Source organism: Pelodiscus sinensis, chromosome 1 (genome assembly GCF_049634645.1).
Source record: "Pelodiscus sinensis isolate JC-2024 chromosome 1, ASM4963464v1, whole genome shotgun sequence".
Lineage (NCBI taxonomy): Eukaryota > Metazoa > Chordata > Testudines > Trionychidae > Pelodiscus > Pelodiscus sinensis.
Window position 1 is genome coordinate 80,323,639 of NC_134711.1, and position 25,178 is coordinate 80,348,816.

At 42.8% G+C, this 25,178-nt stretch overlaps 1 protein-coding gene across 2 annotated transcripts in view; it reads left to right on the forward strand.

Annotated features, from left to right (window-relative positions):
• The window catches only part of PLXNC1 (plexin C1), an 83,999-nt gene that overhangs the window by 5,864 nt on the left and 52,957 nt on the right, over positions 1-25,178 (forward strand). For both annotated transcript variants that reach the window (XM_075933330.1, XM_075933333.1), the window contains exons 2-5: positions 10,840-10,968; positions 13,027-13,161; positions 15,637-15,737; positions 24,918-25,032. In XM_075933330.1, the coding sequence (XP_075789445.1) occupies positions 10,840-10,968; positions 13,027-13,161; positions 15,637-15,737; positions 24,918-25,032 (480 nt within the window). The remainder of the gene's footprint in view (positions 1-10,839; positions 10,969-13,026; positions 13,162-15,636; positions 15,738-24,917; positions 25,033-25,178) is intronic.

Below are 25,178 nucleotides of genomic sequence, written 5' to 3' on the forward strand. Positions count from 1 at the left end.
TAAAAGCTGAATTAAAGTATTTCAACTTCAGCTAAGCAATTGATGTAGCTGTGTCAATTTAGCCCAGCTGTGTAGACATACCCTGAGAGTCTTTCCTTTTTGTGGGCTTTGAGCATGCCATATAGAAACTACTAGAATATCAAATCCTGGTGAGAGATTATGTGCATAATAGATTAGCAGACATGACCCTGTAAATACTGAGAATTTAAATTAGAGACCATCTGCAGGAGGGCATACTTAAAAAGAGCAGCTTAGGATGTTACCTCTCTACATTTAAGAACCTGGAAGTAATTTCAGCAGTTGCAAACAAAAGGAATGAGCAGTCTTATAAGGAAAATTCTCAGTGTACAATTCTTATTCAAGTGTGTATCTATATGGTGAAGAGGAGCGTTTGCCATATTGTATATTAAGATGCTTCTGTGTTATAAAATATTAAGATCTAAATGGCTGCTGAAGGATAAGAGCTTTTTGCTGGTTTGCTGTCTGTTATGTCATATTGCTTATGAGTTGTAACAATCCTTTTGCTCATACAGTCATAAGACATTAGTAGGTAGATTTTGTAGTATATGTCCCTTAATTCATCAGGCATGACTAGAAACCTTGGATCCATTTCTTAGATGGTGTAAATTGACATAGTTCTGTTGAAGTCAAAGTATGGAAGTCAATAGAATTGAACCAAATCAGTATAGCAGAGAATCTGGTTGATTAATTTACAGAGATAAAGGATTTAAATTTTTGTATAGCAGTCCCTCAAGGAGCCTCTTAAGAAAAGATTTAGGTTTTTCAAAATACTGTTTTATATTAGTTTTGTAGTAGTTCAGTCATTCAATGCAGATTACCAAACTGAGAGAGTGTTATGTTTAGTGTTTGATAATTCTATAGGCTTCCATAGCAAATATATGTCACTAGAGATTGTCATAGGGCCCTAATAAATTCACAGGCATGGAAAACATGTCATGGACTACGAAACTTGATCTCCCCCCATGAAATCTGGTCTTTGTGTGCTTTTATTCTATGCATTACAGATTTAATGAGGGAAGACCAGAGTTTTTTAAGTTCGGGTCCTGACCCCAAAGGAAGTTGCTGGGGAGCTACAAGGTTATTTGGGGGGGAGGGGGTGTTTCACTCTTACTTTTGCACTGGTGCCTTCAGAGGTGTGTAGCCAGAGAGCAGTGGCTGCTGACTGAAGGCCCAGCTCTGGCGGCAACAGTGCAGAATGGCAATACCATATTATGCCATCCTTATTTCTGCACTGCTTCTGGCCTTTGGAGCTGGGCTCCTGGCCAGCTGCCACCACTCATGAGATGCCCAACTCTGAAGACCTCACTGCCTCCAGCAGCAGTGAGAATAGCCGTATTTCAACCCCCTCTACAATAACCTTATAAACCTCTCCAATCTGTCTTTTGGTCAGGACCCATACAACACTGAAATTTTAGATTTAAATAGCTCAAATCATGACATTTATGATTTTTAAAATCTAATGACCATGAAATTGACCAAAATGGATCCCAGTAATCACTGATTAAATATTTGTATTCCACAGCAATGAGTGCCAAAAATGTCACTGTTCCAGATGAGAATTAAGCCACAGGAATCCTGTAAACTGTGAGATCAGTGGCTGCCAACTGTCAGTCCACGGACCAGTGCTAGGTTGTGGCACACTGCAGAGTGGCGGGTTGCTTGCTAGGACCCAGTAGCCAGTGCCCCAGGGTAGGCAGTGCTTGGGGGGCAGGTAAAAGAGACCCCCCCCCCACCACCAGGAGTGGTGCTCTTGGTACCCTGGGGCTGCAGGGGGGAGGAATTGGCCCCAGGCTGCTCCCAGTGAAGCTGGCTGCAATCCCTGCCCAGGGGCGGGCCCCAGTGAAACTGGCTGCAATCCCTGCCCAGGGCCCAGGAAAGCTGCCACCCGCTCCCAGCATGGGCAGGGCAGGGGGAGCCAGCCCTAGAGGTGTTGGGAGGGGGCTGAAGACAGGCAGTGACAGATAAGAGGGAGAATAGGAATGTGTGAGGCGAGGGCAGGAGGGGGATGCAGGAGGCGCTGAACGGAGGTTGGGGGAATTCAGGAGAGACTTTCAGGATGGATGGGAGTAGGGGTGCAATGGAGAGAAACCTTGTGGGGGGACACAGGGAGGTGAAGGGGGGAATGCGGTGAGGGAAGGCTGGGCAGAAACTGGGAGCAAGAGCAGCTTGGCTGGGGAAGGGAAAGACATAGGTTAGGGGTTGTACTTGGAAGAGGCATCTTTCTCCCAGCCCCTGGCCTGTTGTGGGTGGGAATAGGCACCTCTCTCCAGCCCAGAGCTGTCACTGGGAGAGATGCCTCTCCCCTGGCCCTGGCCCTGGTCTGCCACAGGTGCTGCTATGGGGAGAGAAGGCTGAGGGAAGCCCTCTCTCCCTGTTGCATCCTCGGGTCAGCCTACACCACAAATCCCTCAGCCCTAGCCCCACCATAGAGCCTGCAAGTCCCCAGACAGAGCTGTCAGCCCCCCGGAGAGGAGGGCACTGTTCCAAAATCTACATTCAGTAGAAAAACAGCATTATGCCATTGCACAAATGTTTGCTAGACATTTCTCATAGGCACTGTATCCTGAGCCGATTGCTACATTTCATGTTATTTTGAGGGAATCTGCATGGTAATAATGCTTCTGAGAGAGTTTACAGTCTCAGATATGAATAGTCTAGATCAGGGCTACTCAAATGTGGAAGCCCTGGGGGCCACAATGATACTCACAGCATAAGCTGATGGAGGCAACTTAAGACTGGCTGCTTATACATGCAAATATATGTGCAAATAGATTATTTCACAATGATGGGCATGAATCCAAAAATTAGGGCAAGACTATATAACATGCAGGCCCCATTTAAGTTAGTTCTGCTGATATTAATAAAATGCAATATTTACCCGATTTCCACCCATATGACAGCACCTTTTATGAGCAATGACAGTCCAGGAATTTAATTACTAAAGCACATATCAACAGAAGACCCTTATATTGACTACATTTTTGTTTTGGCTTCACAGCAGTCCAGGAATTTAACTACTAAAACACATAGCAACCCTAATTGCACTGCAGGTCGCAAACAAATGGACCGCGGGCCGCATGCTGCCCATGGGCCATGTGTTGAGTAGCCCTGATCTAGGTGAATTATTAGAATCAATTTAGCTTAGGCAAGGAATTCTCTTCTGAGATGTATCTGTTACTGTCCTAGGTGCAAAGTGTCTGCTAACTAATTATTCCAAGGGAATGAACATACTAAAGGAGAGAGAGAATCTACTTGATACATTGCAAAAATAAAATAGGTCCTATTTTACTACACATAGTGGGGACAAGTAGGAATAAGAAGTTATGGACCAGATTGATCCTCAGTTGGTGTGAATAGGTACAGTTCCAGTGAAGTTAGCAGAGCTGTGTCCATTTACATCAGCTAATGATCTGGCTCTGTATCTTTGCTTACTGAGCAGCTGCATTAAGTTTGGAACTGTACAAACAGGAAAACACTGTCATTTCCCCAAGGAGTAGTGATAGAGATGCAGCCGTATTAGTCTGGTGTAGCTGAAACAAAAGACAGGACTATGTAGCACTTTACAGACTAACAAGATGGTTTATTAGGTGATGAGCTTTCGTGGGCCAGACCCACTTCCTCAGATCCATATGTGGAAGAAAATCAGCACAATCATATATACCAAAGTGATACAATAAAAAAAATGAACGCATGTGAAATTGACAAATCAAATTTAGAACAGAGTGGGGGTGAGAAGGGAAGGTAAGTTTCTGTGAGGTAGTGACATAGGGGTGATAATAGGGGATGTTTCCGTGACGTAATGACATTAGGGGTGATAATTGGGGAAGCTATCTTTGTAATGGGTGAGATAATTAGAGTCTTTGTTTAAACCCATACATAAAGTGTCAAATTTAAGCATGAATGATAATTCTGAAGCTTCTCGTTGAAGTCTGGAGTTAAAGTCTCTTTGAAGTAATATGCATGTTTTAAGGTCATTAAGTGAATGATCAATCTGGCTGAAATGGCAGGCAACAGCTTTCTCTCTGTGAGAAACCCCCAAGGAGTTTGCAATCTAAAACATTTAAACAAAATCAAGACCGAAAACAGAGGCTTGTATTTAGCAGTCACAGATGTACTCAGAGGAGAAGAAATGTGAAATTTATGTAAAATATAGATCATGAATAAATACATTTCATGCAAAGGGTCATAAATACCTTGCTAGATGAGGTGGTTGAAGCACATCCTAAATTAATCCAGGAGACATCTGGGCTTGTTTGTGAAAGTGAAGGGGATTGAGGAGTATAGAACAAAACAGAACAGTGGGATTTAAAATCTGGAAATAACACCCATGTTGGACAGGATGAACTTTTCTTGGTACCTTTCTTGAAATGGTCAAGTATGGCTAACAAAGCATAGAGAAAGTTCCAAATGTATTTAAAGGCTGAATCAAGACTGGTTTTACTTTTACGAAAGTAAAAATTTTGGGAAGCCTGTACTGCTATAACCCAGTTTATTGTAGTGAAATAAATAAAAGGTCTGGTTTAAAAAAAAAAAAAAGCATTGAAAAAAGTATGAGATGGATGAAAGGAATAAGAGCTGCACCCCGGAGGGAGGGGGGCAAGATAGGAAATAGGTTATAAAGATTGAAGGCAAGTTTTTGTTTTGATGGCCCACCAAACCAATTTCCCCTTTCATCATCTGTGTAAGCTTAATATTACAGTGACCCTCTATCTAGAAAGGTGAACTTGGGTGATGTCTCTCAAATTTATCAGGGTTGCTTCTTCAGACAGAGAGGATGCTAAAGAATGGCACTGCTCATCTACTACTATGTACATTAAATAAAACTCAATCATATGGTGTTTAGGGTTGTAGCGAGTAGTTGAATACTCGACTATCTGATAAGGCTAAGCTTATCGGGTAATTGAGCACTCAATACTCACTCCCTGCCCCTTGCTGCCTCTCTAAGACAGGCAGCAAAGGAGGTGGAAACAGGAGCTAGTGCTTGGGGGAGCTGGCTTAAAAGCTGGTTCCCCCCAGCACTGTCTTTGTGGTGCTGCTTCCCACCCCTCCCCCACTGCTGCCTCTATCAAAGGCAGCCGGGGGAGGCATAGGGGATGCTTCCTTCAGCAGCAGTGTGTCTGTGGGGTCCCCCTGCAGACAGGGATTGCTCAGTCCCAGCTCATATCAGCTCTGGGAACTATGCTCACTGCAGCTCTGCAGAGTAGGTCTCATTATTGACTAATTGTGGAGTCAATACAAATTGTATCAACTACATGATTAGCCAAATAACTGCTCCTTAACGTCCTTAATAGTGTTTCAGTGTCTAGGATGTTCCTCTTCCTTCCAGGGTTTAACTGTTCAGGTTCTGCAAGACACAGCAAATCGCTTGTCTTCCTTTCACTCTTGAATAGAGCACCCTGAAAAAATCAGTATGGTCCCATCAAAATCCAATCTTGCAACAGTTAGTGGCCTTCTAACTCCTTACCCTTAACTAAAATTAACTGATGGGCTAATTGTTCAAGTTTGTCATCCTCTGATCTGTTAAAAAATGAAAGGTCAATTAACTTTTTTCTCTTAAAATCCTTGCAATCATATGATTTCCTTATTTAAACAGAGCACCATTGTACAGAAGTCTAATGCCTACCTTGAATGCTTTGCATTTCTGTATTGATGCATCACTGTTTCTCTGGGGGGTTTTCTAGACCCTTGAAAAAAGATGTATATTTTTTAGTATGAAAGTTAATCAATTTTTTTTCAAATGTGCTTTCTTCAAACTAATTGAAAGTAACTAAGTTACAGGAAAATATTTTAGTTGAGAGTGGATTCACATCATAGAAAAATATTATCTCTACATGAGAGGATGATCTTGTGGCTAAATCACTGGACTTGGCATGCTCTGTCACGAGTTTTCTTAGTGAACTAGGGAAGAAGTGTAACTTTTCTAAAATTCTCAGTTGTAGAATGTCGGGGGGGGGGGGGGGAGGAATAATGCTGCTCCTCTCCCATCCTTTGTTTATGATTAGATTATGCAAGGGACCTAGTTAGGTTCCTGACTTAGATGAAGCTCCATACAGGTGTAGGAATCCTGTCCAAGGATTAGTGTCCAAGCTGGGGCTTTATGTTAGTCAGCTGGAGTAAGGAATGGCTCTGACTATGTTTTTCGATAACATATAGCACAATGAAGCCTTCATCTTGGTAGAGGTTCCGGGGAGGAATACAATTGTATTGTTCCTATAATACAATTGATAATAGAGTGCACATTTTTGCATGAGATATAAAGAATTTTCTGAAGTGATATTGCCCTAAGTTTTATTATGCTGGAGTTGCCCATGCACTTTCATAAATGAATATAATTTTACAACTCAGCTTCAACAAAGAATTATGGGTGATGCTTAGAATTGAAATTCAAGAGTTGCAGTTTGTTTAGACACAGTGGATCAAATACTGTTGTTTTTGTTTTTTGTCTCTGTAGTATAAATCTTTAACCAGTATTTTGGCCTACCCTCTTAATAAAATCATTAATTTATTAAAATATTTCTATAATAATACATTATAGCCTTCTATAATAATACATAATTCTATATTACATAATTACCTTCACTAAGTTTTAAAATTTGTGCTATAGTATTTGATTATTGTTCTATTTTTATCATAAAGTCTGAAACTGTATCTAAATTAAATATGGAATCTTATGTGTAACAGATTTATTATGAAGAGGGAAGCCAGGGAATAAACTGTATTTAATGTTTGCGGTGTCACAAATTGTACGGCACTTTCTAGTTCTTATGTTCCAGCAATATGTGATATGAGCTTCAGCTTCCTTTACTGCAAAGCAGGAAACCGAAAAAGGAAGGGTGAAGCACTTCATTCTCTGGCAAGAGAAAAAAACAACAATACTTGTTTGTTTAAATCTATACCTGCTGCCATCCTGGATAACAGCATTCATTAAACAAGGCTGCTGAGCATACTTCAGGTCTGAGGCAAGGCTCTATGAAAGGTGTCACCAGCTGAAAGCACACTTAGGACTGTATGGATTGTGGATCAGCAGTTCATAACAGACCTGGGTATTATAGACTTAAAAGTAGCAGGGCAGCTTTGCAACATGGTGTAGTAGAAATGGACATGTAGACAACTGGCTAGAGAAGTAGTGTCAATAACAGGCTTCATAGACAGATATCCAGAGCGTATCAAGGAATAAATGACTATTTGCTTTGATCCTTCCTTTCCCTACCCTTTTATGTTAGTATCTAGGGGTATGTCTACACTACAAAGTTAGTTCGAACTAACGGACGTTAGTTCGAACTAACTTTCATAGGCGCTACACTAGCGCTCCGTTAGTTCGAACTTAATTCGAACTAACGGAGCGCTTAGTTCGAACGAGATAAACCTCATTTTACGAGGATTAAGCCTAGTTCGAACTTACTAGTTTGAACTAAGGGCTGTGTAGCCCTTTAGTTCGAACTAGTGGGAGGCTAGCCCTTCCCAGGTTCCCCCTGGTGGCCTCTCTGGGCACAACCAGGAAAACTCTTCTCCTCTCCCGCAGCCCCGGGCCCTTAAAGGGGTAGACTCTGGCCAGACGGCACTGGAGTCAGCCAGCCCTGCCAGCAATCTCTGCCCCTGAGCCAGTGGCCCCACAATGAGCCAGGTAGCCAGTGGCAGTGAGCCGTCCCCTGCCCAGTCCCCAAGCACCCAGGGGCCAGCCAGGGGCCGTAGACGGCGCGCGGCCTCCTGGTCTAGTGCGGAGGTCATGGACCTCATTGAGGTTTGGGGGCAGGCCCCCAATGTCCATGATCTCCGCACTAGGAGGAGGAACGCGGCCGTCTATGGCCGAATAGCAGCCGCCATGGCCCGCAAGGGACACAGGCGCACCCAAGAGCAGGTGCAAATTAAGGTGCAACAGCTGCAGCAGGGGTACGCCAGGGCCACAAGGGGCGGCGCCGCTGCAGGGGCTGCCACCTGCCCCTACTTCGCTGCCCTCCACCAACTCTTGGGGGGAGGGGCGGTCCGTGCCAGCCCTGGGGACTTCGAGCCGGGACCAGAGGGCCCTGACCTGGGCGCACCGGAGGGGCCACCGCCAGCTGTTCCAGCAGGGTCGTCCAGGGAGACCGTACCGGGTAAGTAGTTTGAATTAAGTAGTTCGGGGGGGGAGGTGGGAGGGAGACCAGAGACCGCGCGCATGGGCCATGCCTTCCACGGATCACGCAGACACCTGTGCACGTGCGAGCACGTGCCATGCCACCCTTGGGCAGGTGGCTCCAGCTGCATGACACCCAGGGGCCATTGCCCAATAGGCACATGCTTGTGCAAAGAGCCATGACATGCTCCCAACCCCGGGGCAGGACCCATCAGGATGCTTTCCCTTCACATGTCCCCTCTACACGGAGGCAGGGGACATCTCCCACTTCCCCCCACCGCCCCGGCCACACTATACATGGCACAGGGACATGGGTGCGGTCTTGGGGCAGCTCCCAGTCCCGGGGAGAGCCAGATATCCTGACCATGGCCTCTGTACAAGCACAGCGGCTGTGACGGTGCAGGACATGGTCACCCTCACGTTGCGGAGTGGGGGAGGGGGCTGGGCATCATCCTCTGCGTCCCCAGGGAGAACTGACCACTTCTCTTCTTTCTCTACAGCTGCACCAGCTGCTCGTGCAGGGCACACCACCCCGCCCGGGACATGGTCCCGCACCTGCGGCCTGCTCCGGACCGCCAGCACGGAGCAGGAGTACCGGGACCAGCACCTGGGGGCCCTGCGAGCCGTGCACCGCACACTACAGGCCTGGATGAGGGAAGACCTGCAGGTCCGCCACGAGCTGCTGGCTGAGCTCCGAGGGCTGAGCACCAACCTGCAGCTCCTGCTGCAGAACATGGTGCCCCATGCTGGTCCTGCGCCTGCTGCCCCCCCAACTGCTGTCCCTCCTCCCACTCCTGCCCCCCTCCCACCTCTCCCTCCTCAACCCCCACAACCTCTTCCTCAATGTTCACACCCCCCACCTCAACCTCTGCACCCTCCACCCCATCCCCCCGGGGATGCCGAGGCCCCCTCCCTCGCCGTGCTGGGTGGCGGTTGGCCCGGCGGGACCCCCACCCCTGATCCTTCAGTTTCCCCACCCCCTCCTTTCCCTTGTTTCCCCCTTTCAGCTCCCTCCTCCCAGTTTTCCCCCTCCCCTCTCCCACCCTCTCTCTTCCCCTCTCCCACCTCCTTTTCCCAGTTTCCCCGAGTTTTGTTAAATAAACAGAGTTTCTAGTTTTGTCCACACGTTATCTTTATTTTGTACATCAAGAAGAGGGGCTAGGGAAGGGTAAGTGGAAGGAGGTGAGGGAGGAATGGGGCACAAGCCCCCGATGGGGAGGACTGGGGTACTGGCTCTGCGGGCTTCTGGGGGTGGAAGCTCTCCTGCAGCCCCCCAATTGCCTCCTCTCCCCAGATGGCAGCCTGCGGCAAGTACAGCCGGGCTGATGGCCGAGTGCTGTGACGTGCCCAGTGTGGGCACTCCGGGCACTCCAAGCCAGGACTGCTTTGCAAGCAGGGCACCCCTGAGAACTGTCTGCCCGGGGTGGGGGTCGGGTCCCTTTAAGCGCAGCCCTCGGCTAGCCTGAGACAGCATCTCCACGCTCTAAGTCCTCCTCTGATGCCCTGCCGGCACTGCTTCCGGCCATCCTTAACCCCGGTTCAGGGTCCACTCGTGAGGACATGCTAGTTCGAATTAGCAAAACACTAATTCGAACTAGTTTTTTAGTCTAGATCCGTTAGTTCGAATTAGCTTAGTTCAAATTAACTAATTCAAACTAAGTTAGTTTGAATTAATGTTGTAGTGTAGACGTATCCTAGAAGATGTACCTGGCGTTGCCCAGGTCCTTCAGGGCAGCGGGCTTGTGGTGTGGGGGTTGCAGGAGTAACATCAGGGCCTTGAGGATATGCGGGGTGGGGGTCGGGCAGGGCAAGAGACTGGAGGTGGGGGGGTGTGCAAAAGTGAGGATTGGGGGGTGAGGATGGATTCAGGATGGGGCATCCCAATTTGTGGGGCCTTCCCCCCCAGCCATTGGCCTGGCCACCAGGGGTCTTCTCTGTCCCCAGCACCTCTCTCAGCCTCCAGGGACCTTCTCTCATCCTTCCCCTCTGGCACTGCAGTCAACGGCCCAGGGCAGGGAAGGGTTTAGGGCTGGGAGGCTACTTACCCGGTCTGTTGGTGTGCCGGATGGCAGAGCCCCAGATCTGCGGGCAACACTCCCTTGGTTATGAAGCTGCCCCTAGGGGCCACTCTCAGTATTGTGTCCCTTCTCTCTGTGCCCCTCCCTTTCCATGTTATGAAAAACAGTCCCATTCCTGGCACTTTCCATTTTCTTGGAACAATTAAAGTCTGACCTTTCTTTAAGTTAGGATAAGAGGAAGATGCATACTACATTTAGTGGTCCTAGTTCTTATAGTTTCAGAGGAGTTCTTGAGCAAATGGACTTGCAAACAGACAGACTCACAGACAGTGTCAAATGTATAATATATAGATGATGTAATGCTTACATCTGCATAAAAAGAAGTTAAGCTATGGCAAATTTACATACTCCTTAAGTACTTGATTTTATGTCAGACCTTTGTCCCTTTGAAATCAATGGCTAAACAGTCCAAGTTGTATGTATTAGAAATGTGACAGTCCTTTTTTTTTTTTCTACATTTCCAAGAGTATGTTGTGTTGACACCCTGTTGAGAATAAAAATACCTCCAAAACTTGTGGCCCATAAGGGGATGGCACTGAGCAGTTTCCCACAAATTAATTTTTTAAAATTACATTTTACAGTATAGTTGAATAATGTTTTTCATATGTTCTCTCATCTGATTTTCAGCGAAAGCAGATATCACCGGTCAAAACGTCTCCTACCTTAATTCACTCTGATTTATCAGCTGTTTATGCTACTGTAATTTTGAACAAGACAGTTTTGTTTTTGGGAACAAGAGATGGACAGTTACTGAAGGTTAGTGGAATGTGCAATTTTTCCCTCCTGATCAGTATGTTTTAATGAGTAAATGTTTTCTGAGTTCCATTTTATACATTGCATAGTAATCTAACATAATCACCTGGGCACTTCTGTATTCTGTTTTGTTTGCATTTTAAAGAAAAATTACTTTTGCTTTCCAAAACTTCAAATGAGTAATTATTGGGTTACAACCCACTGGTTTGTACACAGAGAACAAAATAATATCCACATGAGATTGTGTCCTTCTTAAAATCCACAGATATATTTCACTAATTAAATATTACCTACTGGTCTTAATTTATTGTTAGTATATGCTTATCAGTGGAGACAAAATACTGTTAGATTTCTCTAGTTGTTAAAAAACAGCTTTTTGGCGCAGTGTGGATATCTGTTCATTAGGAACTAACACCAGACTCATTTTGCCAAGACTGAGCAGTTGAACTTTACTTGTTTTGAATAACTTGTTTAGAAATGAAAGGCTTCCTATCTCACTATCAAACCCAGAAGGCAACTGTCTTTTTTATTTTACATTTTTTTTTCTAGAGTTCTGTAACAGTGCATTTCCTGTCTTGACTGCAAAAAATGATTTTTTTGTTTTTATTAAGCATACAGCTGGAGTAAAATAGAACATACCATGAAAAACTTTCCTATTTGATTCCAGTGTGCTGGGGACTAATTTTTGATGATTAAAATATGGAATGAAGGATTCCCTGTTTCTGTAGTTCATTGGTGACCATGAATGTGTCTCCGTTCCTTAGTCTTGTTTGTGGAAATAAGAAATAAAATTTAAGGCAAACTTTGTGCTGATGTTAGTTTTCTGATTAATATAAACATTTACATGTTTTTGGGTCCCCTACTCCTTTATCTTTTGTGAGAGGGGAGGTGTAGAAACCTGTGGATTTGGGTTGAATGAGGTATGGAAGGGGAATAGCATCCTCGCATCCACTTCAAAAGTGTAGAGCAAAACAACTTGTGTTATGGGAGACAGAGCCAACAATAACTTGTGTAGTTTCCTTTTCATGGTATGGAAACTCATCCCTCTTAGGGGAACATCTGAGAAGCAGTGGTCCATGGAGCTAACACAAGAGCTGTACTATCAAGGGCTTTAGGGTACATTTGAGTTTGGTTGCAATGTAGCAGCATGGAGCTTCTACCCAGGTAGTCTTTGCCTTTGCGAGTACCCATGGAGTTAGGGGGCTGACCATAAGGCAGGGTAGGGACCACTTTCCACTTTCTAAGAGAAGGAAAAGGCATAAGATCTGTCCACTTCAGTGTTCCACAAACTGTGTGATTGACCCCCTAGCAGCGTGTGGCAGAACCTTCAGGGTAGACACAGCAGGGACCAGGGAGTGAGTGCTCTAGTCCTGCCTCCTGATGCAGGCCTGACTCGTGGCTGAGACTACTTCCTGGCTTGGCTGCAGCTGTGCATGTGTCCCCAGTTGCCGACCCCACTTGCTCCCAGGCTGCAGCTGTCCTAGATATGGCAGCAGCTCTGGCCCCAGACTCAACCCCTTTACCCTTCTGTGCCCCACATTCACTGAAAGCCATGACCTGACTCCTGGGGGTGTGCCTGGACAGGGATCAGGTGGGGGCTGACATTAAAAGTTTGGGGACCAACGGGCTACCTCTTAGACCTTAGCTCATACTGTGGACCCCTGTATCCTTCCCTCTACCAATAGAAATTACTACACAGTTAACATAATATAGATCTCTATCTATTCTTCCTCCTTGTTTGATGTTAATGTCAGTTAGTGATAAAAAAAGTGATGAAAAAACTCATAAAAATTACAGTACTTATCCTATTTCAAGATTCAGATTCAGTACAAAATATATCCAGTTTCTGAGCTACAGAAGGTATGGTTCTTTTCCTCCAACTTTTTGCATTATGAGAACCAGACATATTTGTAAAGAAATCAGGTTACAAGAAGTCCTCTTAAGTGATCTAATGATGTAGCCACTGTCAGAGCATGGAAAGGATTTACGATGATGATAATATTAACTCTCTTCTTGTTAATCAAGGGGTTTCATGGCTAATTTTACATCTCATGTTTTCAGGCTATTCTTAACAACAAAATGGAACCGAACTGCCCAGAGATTTTATATGAAATTGAAGGAGAAACTCCAGTTTTTCCCAAACTTATACTTGACCCACTGGATAGTGACTACATATATCTGACATCTGCTGATGAGGTTGGTACAGTACAAGATAAAATGATTAAATCATTAACTGCTATATCAAAGACTTTATTACAGGCAGTCCCCGGGTTACGTACAAGATAGGGACTGTAGGTTTGTTCTTAAGCAGAATTTGTATGTAAGTCGGAACTGGTACATATTGTAGGGGAAACTCTAGCCAAACATTTCTCCAGAGCTCAGTTTTATTCTCCCACACCTCACTTCCCTCAGTCCTTTATTCTCAAGCTGAGGTGTCTGCTGAGAAAAGCCGCTCCGCGTCTCCCTGGTCTGCTGGGGGGGGGGGAAGGGCGCTAGCTTCGCGTCTCCCTGGTCTGCTGGGGGGAAGCAGCTAGTGCGGGCTTGCCTCACCCCGTTTGTAAGTAGGGATCCAATGTAAGTCGGATCCATGTAACCCGGGGACTGCCTGTACATGTTCTGTCATTTTATAAGTAAAACTTTCATTTGAATTACAGTCAAACTTTGGAGGAGTAGCCATGTTAGTCCGTAACTTCAAAAACAAGTAGTCCCATTGTACTTTAGAGACTAACAAAAATATATATAGTATCACGAGCAAAACTCACTTCATTAGATGAGCTGGAGAGGGATAACAGGAACCCAGCAGTTAACCAAAGCTTGCCTGCATCACCCAAAGTTTGACTCTAGACCTGCAGAGTTAATAATAGGCTTGGTTCTACGTGCTGCTGAGTACTTTTTCTCTGATCCAAACAGGAACTTAAACCAATGCTTACTTTTATGTGGTCCCATTGCGGGAGTAGTCCCGATTAAAGTTAAAGCTCATTAAGTGTTTTTCTGGATTGAGACTTGAGTGTTTGGAACCAGTCAGGGTCGAATTCAAGCTGCGTAGGAGAAGACCTGCTGATGAACAGGTCTTGTGAACTCTGTGGGAACAAGTTTCTCTGAGCCAGAGGGCTTGTTCTCTATAATGTATAGAGATTGACAATAGCGTTTGCAGTCTATACTATTGAGTTATGTTAACTAGAGATACAGATGTGAAATCCTAGTCTTATTGAAGTCAGTGGCAAAACTCCCATTCATTTCAGTGGGGCAGGATTTCACCCATTACCTTAATGTCTTCCCTTAAGATAAAGTCTCTTCAGTACCAGTGAAAATCAGATTTTAGGATACAAATATATCTGAATTATTGCAAATTGTTATAAACACCCCTTGACTTTCAAGAATTAGAGACTCTTAAAGTGCAAAAAATTACTATTCTAAAGATCTACACCTATTTTTATAAGAAAAAGTTTGATCACTAATTTTGTTGGAAGAGCAAATTACTATAGAGAAACAATGGCTTTCAGAAATAACCACCTCTCCACAACCTTGCTTATGGGCTTAGCAAGATCATTCATAAAAGGAGACTTCTGATCTTGAATACAGACTTTTAAGTTCACTAGCAAGTTCCCCCTACTGATCTGAATTCCTGATTTTTCCCAGAGACCTTCTAATACTTTGGGTTATGTTATAAATATTTGGAAGAAGAGTTGATCAAGGGTTTAAGCAAAACTACCAAAAGCAAAACAATCTTAATGACTGCAATACAATTTATAAGCGAATATTTTAAATCAGGAAAATGCTTAGCATTTATAAATAATGTTCATAGGTTCATATTTTTCATTTATTTCATTTTGAAAAGATGTAATTTGAATATTAGAGATAAATTTTCAAATGTACACATATCCATAGTAATTTATTTTTGCACACTGAAATGTAATTTTGCCTTCATGTTTCATAATTTCATTCATTTGTACTAGTTTGCCTGTGCAATTACCCATACATACATGCAAATCTACTTGCATGAAAAGATGCATTTTTTGCATATGGTTTTTGTATGCACAGTCATTGTACCATTTAAATTTTTAAGAAATTCATCCTCTGCTAAACTGGAAGATTCATTAGAAACATATCCCTTTCTCAGAGGGGTAGCCATGTTAGCCTGTATTTGCAAAAACAAGCAGTTCTGTGGCACCTTGGAGACTAACCGATTTATCTGAGCATGAAGTTTCATGGGTAAATTCCACTTTATCAGATTATTAGAGTGGAAATTATAGAAGTAGGGGTATATATAAGGAATAAGTTGCTTTTGATACTGAAGCTAAACAAGTCCCGGTGGAAGTGGGCTGTTCATAGCATTTGGTGTGGAGATGTGAATATCCAGAGAGGGGAAATTCCCTTTCTGTTGCATATAATTTACTTTGCTACTCCAATATTTCTCCCACTTATCATGGAATGGGATGTTTCAGATGTTTGCACCTAATAGCTAGCTTTCAGAACTAAAATGTACCCTATTTTATGAGTTATCCAATGAGGAAACTCCATATATATCAACTGGATATCTATTTTTAAATACATCACTTAATTGCTGAATATTTTTAAAGGCAAAGGGGAGAGGGTCATGAAAACTCTGATTTGCCCTTTTGAGCAGAGTTAGTAAGGTTCAGTACAAGTTATTGCTTTCTGTATTTTTAGGTGAGAAGAATACCGGTTGCAAACTGCAATAAGTATGGTTCCTGTAAAGAGTGTTTGTCTGCAAAGGATCCACACTGTGGATGGTGTTATTTAAGGAAAAGGTATTGTCTGGTATTTTATACTTTCATACATAATTAAATGTTGACTTGTAATAATTCAGGGCTGTATTCAAAATTAACTTATGCCTGGTCTGCACAGGAATTTACATCAGTACAGCTCAAAGTTGAGAGACAAAGTTATGCCAACTCAACACCTCCCCTTTCTTGGTGTTGATGGTGCTAATGCAGGGGGTGGTCAATAATTTTTTGCCGGGGGCTACTTCAAAAATTTCTGAAGTGGCCCTGGGCCACACCGGAAAGAGTGGGGCCTCAAGCAGAAGGAGCAGGGCCAAGATACTTCCCTGCTTCCCCACCCCCTAACCATGATTGCCCCCCCCCCCCCAGAGGTTCCTCCTAGGCACCCATGCCCCTGGCAATGGGAGGAGACTTTGTATGCTTTCCTTTCTGTCCCTGGCCAGTCAGGGCTTCGGGGTGGGGGAGTGCGTGAAGTTTCCTCCCACCCTGCTAGGAGCACATGGTGCTTCTAAGCTCTGCACGCTCCTTGCAGGGTGGGGGTAGAGCGAAGGAAACTTCGCGCTGTTCCTCAGCCCCCAGACCCTGATTGGCCTGGGAGTGGAAGAGCACACACAGCCTCCTCCCACCCTGCCTGGAGCATGTGGTGCTTCTATGTGCTGCTCACTCCTCATAGGGCGGGGGCGGGGTGGAGGAAACTTTGCATATTCCCCCGCCCCTCAGGTCAATCAGGGCTTGGGGGGCGGGGGAGCGCGCAAAGTCTCCTCCTGCACTACCAGGAGCCGTGCGCTCCTGGCAGGGTGGAGGAAACTTCATGCGCTTCCCCAGGTCCTAATTGGTCTGGGGATCAGGGAGCAGAAGGGCCTCTGTGAGCCAGATCAATCTGCTTGGAAGGCTGGATGTGGCCCACAGAGGCCCTTTTGCCCACCCCTGTGCTAGTGTGACAGAAAAATTCTTTCTTCAACCTAGCAATTGCCTCTTAGGGAGGTGGATTACCTATGCCTACAGAACATCTTCCATCAACACAAGTAATATCTACAGTGAAATGCTAGAGTGGCTCAGATGCGGCAGTGTTGCTGTGCCACTGTTGTGTTTTAAATATAGACAAGCCGTAAGTGGCTCTTCAGATATATGGGGATTTTTTGAAGTCCTTCAGCTATGAATATGTGACATGTTTCCTGTCACATGAGAAGGGGCTCCAAGCCTTCCACAGGCTGGGCTAATCTCTTTACATTTAGAATCACCCAATGAAATGTATGTAGAATTGGTGAGAAGAGCAAATTCTTGTTTTGTTTTTATAATCATTTGTTGTATTAGATTGTGAACAGGTGTCCAAACACCCTCTTGTTAACGATAAACATATTTTGTATTTGACAATATAAATAAAGTCCTGGATCTCCTTCAGCAATTAGGGTTAATTGTATCAGAACTATTGCCTTATTCTCTTCTAGGTCACTAGAGAACATTTTCCTAAGTATCTCAGCCTCTCATTTTTGCTATAAGTTTTGTTACTTTATTAATTTATTTGAAGTTGCTTGGGAAGGTTTGACAGACTGCAGTAAATTTTGCATTGATGTTAACAGACTGTTGTAGAAAACCCACTTTTTTGGGTTGTTGTAGGCAGATATTGATGGAAAGTCATCTAGCAACTTTTAATTTGTTTGATCCATGTTGTCTTCTGCTGACCCAGAACAGATATTCCACCCAAACTATGTTGTTAATGGAGGACAGGTTCATTATTATGGAGGATAGATTGAACAATAGCTATTAGCTAAAATGCTCAGGGATGCCACTGCAGGCTCTCAGGGTCCCTAAATCTCTGACTGACAGAAGCTGTGAGTAGACAACAGGGAATGGATCACTCAACCTGTTATGTTTATTGCCCATGCAGCATACATATGGGACAAGACAGTCTCAGAAGATAGGGCACTAGCTGGACTATGAGTCTGACCCAGTTTGACACTTCCTATGGTTTTTTTATGTTCTTTTTTTAAGTTATGTTACCCTTGTTGAGCTTTTCAGGTTTTCTGTTTGAGAAGTTTATAAATGAGGACAGTTAGTCAGTAAATCTTTTGCATGTGAAGGGAGACCACCAAAGTTTCCATCTGTTGGAGAGAAAGAAAACCTGCATTTCAAAGGAACCAAATTACTGTAATATGCAACCTATGTGACACCCACACATTTTTCAGTATTAATAGATTTATTTTTGCAAATTGAGGGTGAAAGTGAATTTTTAGAAAGAGGTGGAGGCATTTTCCACAAGAAAACAATATACCCTGTAATTCATCTTTATCACGTGCCAGAAGAACAGTTGGTGTTGTCAGCAGATAAAAGGTATTATTATAACAAGGCAGAGTGCAGATTGTTTTGTGTACAATAATTTATCCTTATCTGCTTTTTTACCTAAGGATAAATGTTTATTTCTTTGATCCATTTTCTCTTTATTTGAATAAAATGTATTATATCCTGTTTTTAAAGGGATACAATTATCAGTATTGATTTAAATAATGGTGTTCTGATGTGAAAATGTGCACATCTTATCACATTTATATAATGTCGTTTTTGGTGGCGTTTTTTTTTTTTAACTTTTTCCTACTTTTCTTTAAATGAGGATGGGAGTATAAATTCCCATTTACAGTCTGTCAAAACAGAATTGGGCCTTTCATCTGGAACAGTACTTAATTTCCACATGTAAATCTGTTCTTAACTGAAGTATGTGAAAATGAATCTAATCGTGGCTGCTAATAGTTATACATTTCACGTAGGAAAAGAATACAACGTGCCATGTTAGTCTGGATCTGCAAAAACGACAAGGAGTCCTGTAGCACCTTATACTAACAGATGTATTGGAGCATAAGCTTTCGTGAGCAAAAGGAAGTGGGTCTTTGCTCACGGAAGCTTATGCTTCAATACATCTGTTGGTCTATAAGGTGCTACAGGACTCCTTGTTGCTTTCTTATTGAAGAACAACTTAATTTTCAAATATGCGGCATGCTTGCAGCTCCCATTGTCTTCCGTGAGAAATTAATAGATCAGCATCTTTGAAGTCAGGCCACATTTTTTTCAGAAAGGGATGTCCTTTTGCATCAGGAAACTAGCATTTTACTGCAAGACAATAAAGAGATACAGTACAGAAAACCAAAAACCCTCTTTGGTTAACACAGTGGTAAACTAGGAAAAGGTCCTTTATTGATTTAGTCGTACAGTAATGAATCTTTGCACTTAGCTACTCTGCTATATGAATGAAGTGATATGCATTGTGAAAAAGGATCTTCAAAGGAATAAATATTTTACTTGCTGGTAACAATGTGACAGATTTTCAGTTCTGCATCTATCGGTACACAAATTCATGCATTTCGCAAATCTCATTCTAAAATTAATTGCAAAAGTTTAAAATGGACCATACCCCCTAGAGTGTCAAATCTCCCACTTGCTCCCAGCCACTCCCAGTCTCTGCCTTCTAAACTCAGAATCATAGAACACTAGAACTGGAAGGGACCTCGAGAGGTCATTGAGTCCAGTCCCCTGCCCTCATGGCAGGACCCAATACTGTCTAGACCAGGCATGGCAAACTTAAAGCCTACTGAGGGACGCACAAACAAAAACTGATAGCTTTCAGGACAACCAAAGAAAATGTACTTCTATTAGAAAGTCATAATTATTTATTCTTATAGATTATGTTTTAGGTATATTTAGGTATATTTTTATAATATTTTTTCAGGTCTTGTTTTAATATAATACAATAATTTGTTGTGTAAAATTATTATTTGCCCATACAAAATAAATTTTAATTTAAATATACATTGAAGGTACTTTTTAATTTTTTATATGATACATAACTTGTTTTGTTGAAATAAAATAGAACAGACATCTGTGAAAATTTCAGATACTTTGTAAGTTTGAGACTTCACATAAACATAATATTCATACAATTGCAAAAAATTGACATATTGATATAAAATTAATGTACATTTTATGATTTTGTTTGGGAATAAATAAATAAAAAAAAACATTTTAACAAAATATCCCTCTCTGCTTCCCCAGAGCCCCCACCCTCCCTCTCTAACCCAATGTCTCATCCCTCCCCCAGAGCCAGGCACTCCCAGGCCCCCCTAACCTAATGTCTCCCCCTTCCCCCAGAGCCAGGCATTCCCAGCTCCCCCACACCCCCAACTGAATGCCTGGGTCCCAGAGCCACTGCCGCTACCACACATTTCTTCCTCAGGTGCGGGGGCAGCATGAGCACCGTGGCCGGCTGTGAGAACGTGCTGGGGCACCCAGTGCAAAGCAGCCCAGCCGACTGTAATCTGCCCTCGGCCACATGTTCTAAGCAGCCAGTGGGCCGTACTTTATTCTTTTATAAAATGTAGTGGCGGTCCACAAAAAATTTTGATTGAGCCTCATGTGGCCCCCCAGAGGCCTGTTTGACATGCCTGGTCTAGACCGTCCCTGATAGATGCCTATCCCTGATAGATGCCTATCCAGCCTGCTTTTAAATATCTCCAGAGATGGCGATTCCACAACCTCCCTAGGCAATTTATTCCAGTGTTTAACTGCTTTGAAGTTTTTCCTAATGTCCAACCTAAACCTCCCTTGTTGCAATTTAAGTCCATTGCTTCTTGTTCTATCATCAGAGGCCAAGGAGAACAATTTTTCTCCCTCCTCCTTGTGATACCCTTTTAGATACATGAAAACCACTATCATTTAACTATAATATCATATAACTGGTTCCCATCTTCCATTATATTAATGGAGAAGATGCAGGGGCTGGGATGAAGGTTGGGTGCAGAAGGGATTTTGGAGTAAGGGATGGGGTTGCAGGAGTGTTTGGGATTTGTCAGGGAGTTTGAGTGAAGGAGGGAGTTTTGACCTGGGGCAGGAGACTGGGTGAAGGAGGGGGTGCAGGATCTGGGAGGACTGTAGGAGGAAGCTCAAGGTCCAGGATAGGGATGTTAAAATGCATGTAATTTGCTAACCATGTACCCGCTGGAAATTTCAGTGGTTATACATGGGGTGGCAGCCGGCTCCCTGGGAGTCAGATTTGGGAACCATGTGTAACCATTTGGGTAACCGATACATTCATGCTAGCAGTGTTCAAAGAGCAGTTGCAGATGGTGGAGCACTACTTCTGGGCCCAAAAAATGAGCATTGGCAGGTGGGATTGCATCATACCACAGATATGGGATGATGAGCAGTGGCTGCAGAACTTTCAGATGCAAAAGGCCACGTTTCTGTATTTCAGTGCTAGGGATGTAAAAAAGGTTTTTAAAAAGTAACCATGTAACCATTAATAATGCTAGACTCGCTATGGGCTCTGTAGTATACTGCCGATCTCACAGTGCAGCCAGCTCCCCAGGAGTGGGGCCAGCATTCAAGAGTTGGCACATGCCTTGAGCAGAAGAGTTTAACTGTTATGGAAACTGATAAGCTGAGGCTCTGCAGTTAAACTCTTACATCCTTACTTGGTGCTGAGCTCTTCCCAGCCCAATAGTGCCAGGACACCAGAATGAGAGTTGCACCAATGGTAAGGAAGTGGTTGTGATCATGCTCTGGAAGCTTGCAGTTCCAGATTGCTATTGGTCAGTGAGAAATCATTTTGGAGTTGAAAAATCCACAATGAAGGCCATTGTTACGCATGTATGGGAGACCATTAATTGTTTCCTGCAGTGCAGAACTGTGGCTTTGGGAAATATGCAAGAACTAGTAGATGGGTTTGCAATGGTTGGGTTTACTCACTATGGTGGAATGATAAATGGAACACACATCCCTATATTATCTCCAGTCCACTGGGCTAGTAAGTACACCAAGAGAAAGGGCTAATTTCTAAGGTAAAGCAAGTGCTAGTGCAGTGTTCTTTGGCACATTGGCAGTTGGAGGTGTGCCATGGAGAACAACAGAATTCAAAATGGCTGCCTTTAAAAGGGCAGGTGATTTTTTTTCCTCAATAACTTTCCCCTCGACCCCTTTTATTTTATTTTTTTTCTCAACAAAAAAATCCTTGATGTTCCTCATAAAAAAAATTCTTGTTTGGTGTTCCTCGGTCTTAAAAAGTTTTAGAAACACTGTGCTAGTGGATCACCAGGACCACTTCACTGAAATCAATGCAGTCTGGTTAGGGAAGGTGCATCATGCTCTCATCTATGAGAACAGGAATTCTGAGAGAGCTGAATGTAGTGATAGTCTATCCAGACCAGCGGATTGCCGTTGGTGATGTGGAAATGCCAGTAGTTATTCTGGGGGACCTAGTCTACATCTTGTTCCCCTGTCTCACGAAGTGGCACACTGGCCACCTTTACAGTACCAAGGAAAGCTTTAACTACAGGCTCAGTGGGCACAGAATGACTATGGAATGTGTTTGATAGATTGAATGGTTTCGGTGTAGTTTTATTCGCTAGATTAGATTTCAGCTAGAATAAACCCCAGTAGTTAAAGCTGCATGTTGCATGATAGGGATAATATATGTGAAGCAAAGAGAAAAGCTACTACCAGGATGGAAGGGCAAGGTGGAGTAGCTGTCTGTTGGGATTGAACTGCCAGACTCCAGGGCTATTACAAGAGCCCAAAATAGGGCTATGGATTTGAGGGAGGATAAAGATCATTTTTACAGTTAGCCACATTGATATTCCCTCTTTCTGTCTTGAGGAAGTGTCTCTCTTCTGTAGTTTAAAGTATTTATTGTTTTAGTTTTTGCCTGTGGGCATCTATTTTGTTGTGTTTTCTGCAATATTGCTATGCCTGGGGCTTTCTCTTCCACTAGAAGTTGCATTGTGCTTGCTGCACATTTATACATATGGCTGAGTGTTTTCCTACCACTCTGAATTCTGGAGGGTATGATGTACATTTTTAAGTACTGTTTGGTTTCTTGATTGCCACTATGTATTCTATAATATTTGGTGTGAAGTAATAAAGATACTGTGATTCTTCTACAAACAGAACTTTACTAAGTGAGCTGTCAAATGTGTTTGTAAAGGTAGGCAGCTAGGAGAGGGCATTTCAGAAACATGGGGTTTTGTTAGAAGAGGGAAAAGAGGCAGACTGCTGAGCTTTCACCACGGGAAAAGGAATTTAAAATTGTGAGAAGAGGAGTCACTGTCACAGGGACTGGGGAACTGTGGGACAGTATTTGGAGGACTCTTAGGCTATGTCTACATTACTGAGTAAAATTGAATTAAAATACACAACTTCAGTTCCGTTAATTACATTTCCTATAAAATTAACTTTCTGCTTAGTACTGTGCATGAGCATTAAAGGCCACCTTTATGGCAGAGAAAGACACATTATCCAGGACTTGAAACAAACAGAATTTAGGAAATATAATTTCTTGTTTTTGCCATGTAGGTGTTAGAATTTCCTTATTTAAATCACAGAAACTTAATATTCTGATAGTCCGTAGTATAGATCCAAACATCTTTGCCCTTGATATCATTAAATAAATTCAGTTTTACTGATCCCGGTCTTGCTTTCTATTAATATTAACTTGCTGAAGTTAGTCTGTCTCCCTATTTATAACCTAACCTGCAAGATAAGCTAGATATAGAGCTTTGTATTCCTTATTTCTGTAACACTGAGTACATTTGATTAAACTAGGGAGGTGAATATTGTTTTAAAAGTTAACCATTTAAATGATTTAAAATATTTTATTTAAATGGTTAACTGATTACATGGAGTGGGGCTAGGGCCATTCTGGGCGGTTGGGGCTGGGCTGATAAAGGCTGGAGCCACTTGGGCTGACTGTGGCCGGAGGGGCCAGTCAACATGGGGGTTGACAGTTAATGCGAGTTAACTGCTAACCTTAATGCTTACTGGTTCACATTTTACATCCCTAGAGCAAGCTTTTCATTCAGTAGGTCTAATACTACTTTTATGTGATCCCACTGAAGTTAGTGTACATGAGAGCTGAGTTTGTCCCATTTAGTTCAAGTCAAGCCTAGTCAACCACATTGTTAATTTCTTGCAGTAAGGTTAGAATCTGATCATTGTCTGTGAAGGCCTCAAGCAGATTCTGGTGCAACAGGATTTAAAATTCCTGTGTTAGAGCACATAGAAAGTGGCCTCTTGCTTCACTCTCTTTATATTGTTGGCATCTTGAGAGACATTGTGGTCATTTTTTTAAAAGCCTTCTATGTGCTTTTCCTTTTAGGATATTGAGTATTTATTTAAACATACTTTTATATAGTTCATCCTGAAAAATCCCATCAAGTTCTCTGTTAGGATCCGTTATTTGAGAAATTTATTAATTAAAGCCCCAGTTCTGCAAGCATGCTTAGTTGTAGGTACGTGAGCAGTTCCATTTAAGGGAATTTAATCAAACACATAAATGTTTTCAGGGTTGAGGCATTATAGTTTTCATTCCACGTGATTCTAATAAAGGAATTTAGAATAGTTTTGTTATTTGCCTCCTGGAAATGAATGCTTTAATAAAACATTTAAAAACATTCATGGAGGTTAGGTCCATAAAAAGCTATTAGCCAGGGGATAAAATGGTGTCCTTGGCCTCTGTTTGTCAGATTCTGGAGAGGGATGGCATGAGACAAATCGCTTGATCATTGTCTTCGGTCCACCCTCTCTGAGGCACCTGGTACTGGCCACTGTTGGCAGACAGGATACTGGGCTAGATGGACCTTTGGTCTGACCCAGTACGGCTGTTCTTATGTTCTTATGTAAAAAATTCCTAGTATCCCCATGGTCTTCTGTACCAACATACTTCCGTGCAGTCTGATTTAAAGCGTTTGTTGGCTACAACAATTTGATATTAATTGAACTTCATGTACCTATCTCATCCCACCCCAGATTTATTTTATACTTTAATACTGGCAAGTATATTTTGACACACCAGGTCAGAAATAGAGGTTCATTAGAGTCCATGGAAATAGTCTCATTGGCATCAGTGGACTTTGGACCACACTTCAGACCCCCTAAGACCATCTTTATTTAGAAATGCACTTACAGATCTGATTAACTCCCATTGACTTCAGAATACTGTACTTTGCTGAATCAGGGTCTAAGTGCATAAATGAATGTGCTATGTATTTATTTTGAAACGCTAAATATGACTCAGATTTTTCTGACAGTTTTCCTGTAACTTTTTGTGGTAGAAGCCGTGTTCCTGTTAAAAATCAGTAAGATGCTGAATAAATTAAAGTACTGCATATGGCACTATAAACGAGTATTGGCTAGTGAAATTTTGTATATCTATTGGGCTTTTTTTAGATGCACTTTAAAAGGAAATTGTTCACATGCAAATAACTCAAGAGACTGGGTTAACATTTCACATGAAGCTGGTAAATGTCTTACAATCCAGACACCTCAAATTGATAGAAACAAGGTATGTAAAAACAATTTTGTGTGTATGTATTTGTTATTTTAAATGTGCTATTGCATCACTGACAGTAACTTTCTTCTTTTGAAACAACAAATGGTCTGGTAGCACTTTATAGTCTAACAAAACATATAGATGGTGTCATACCCACA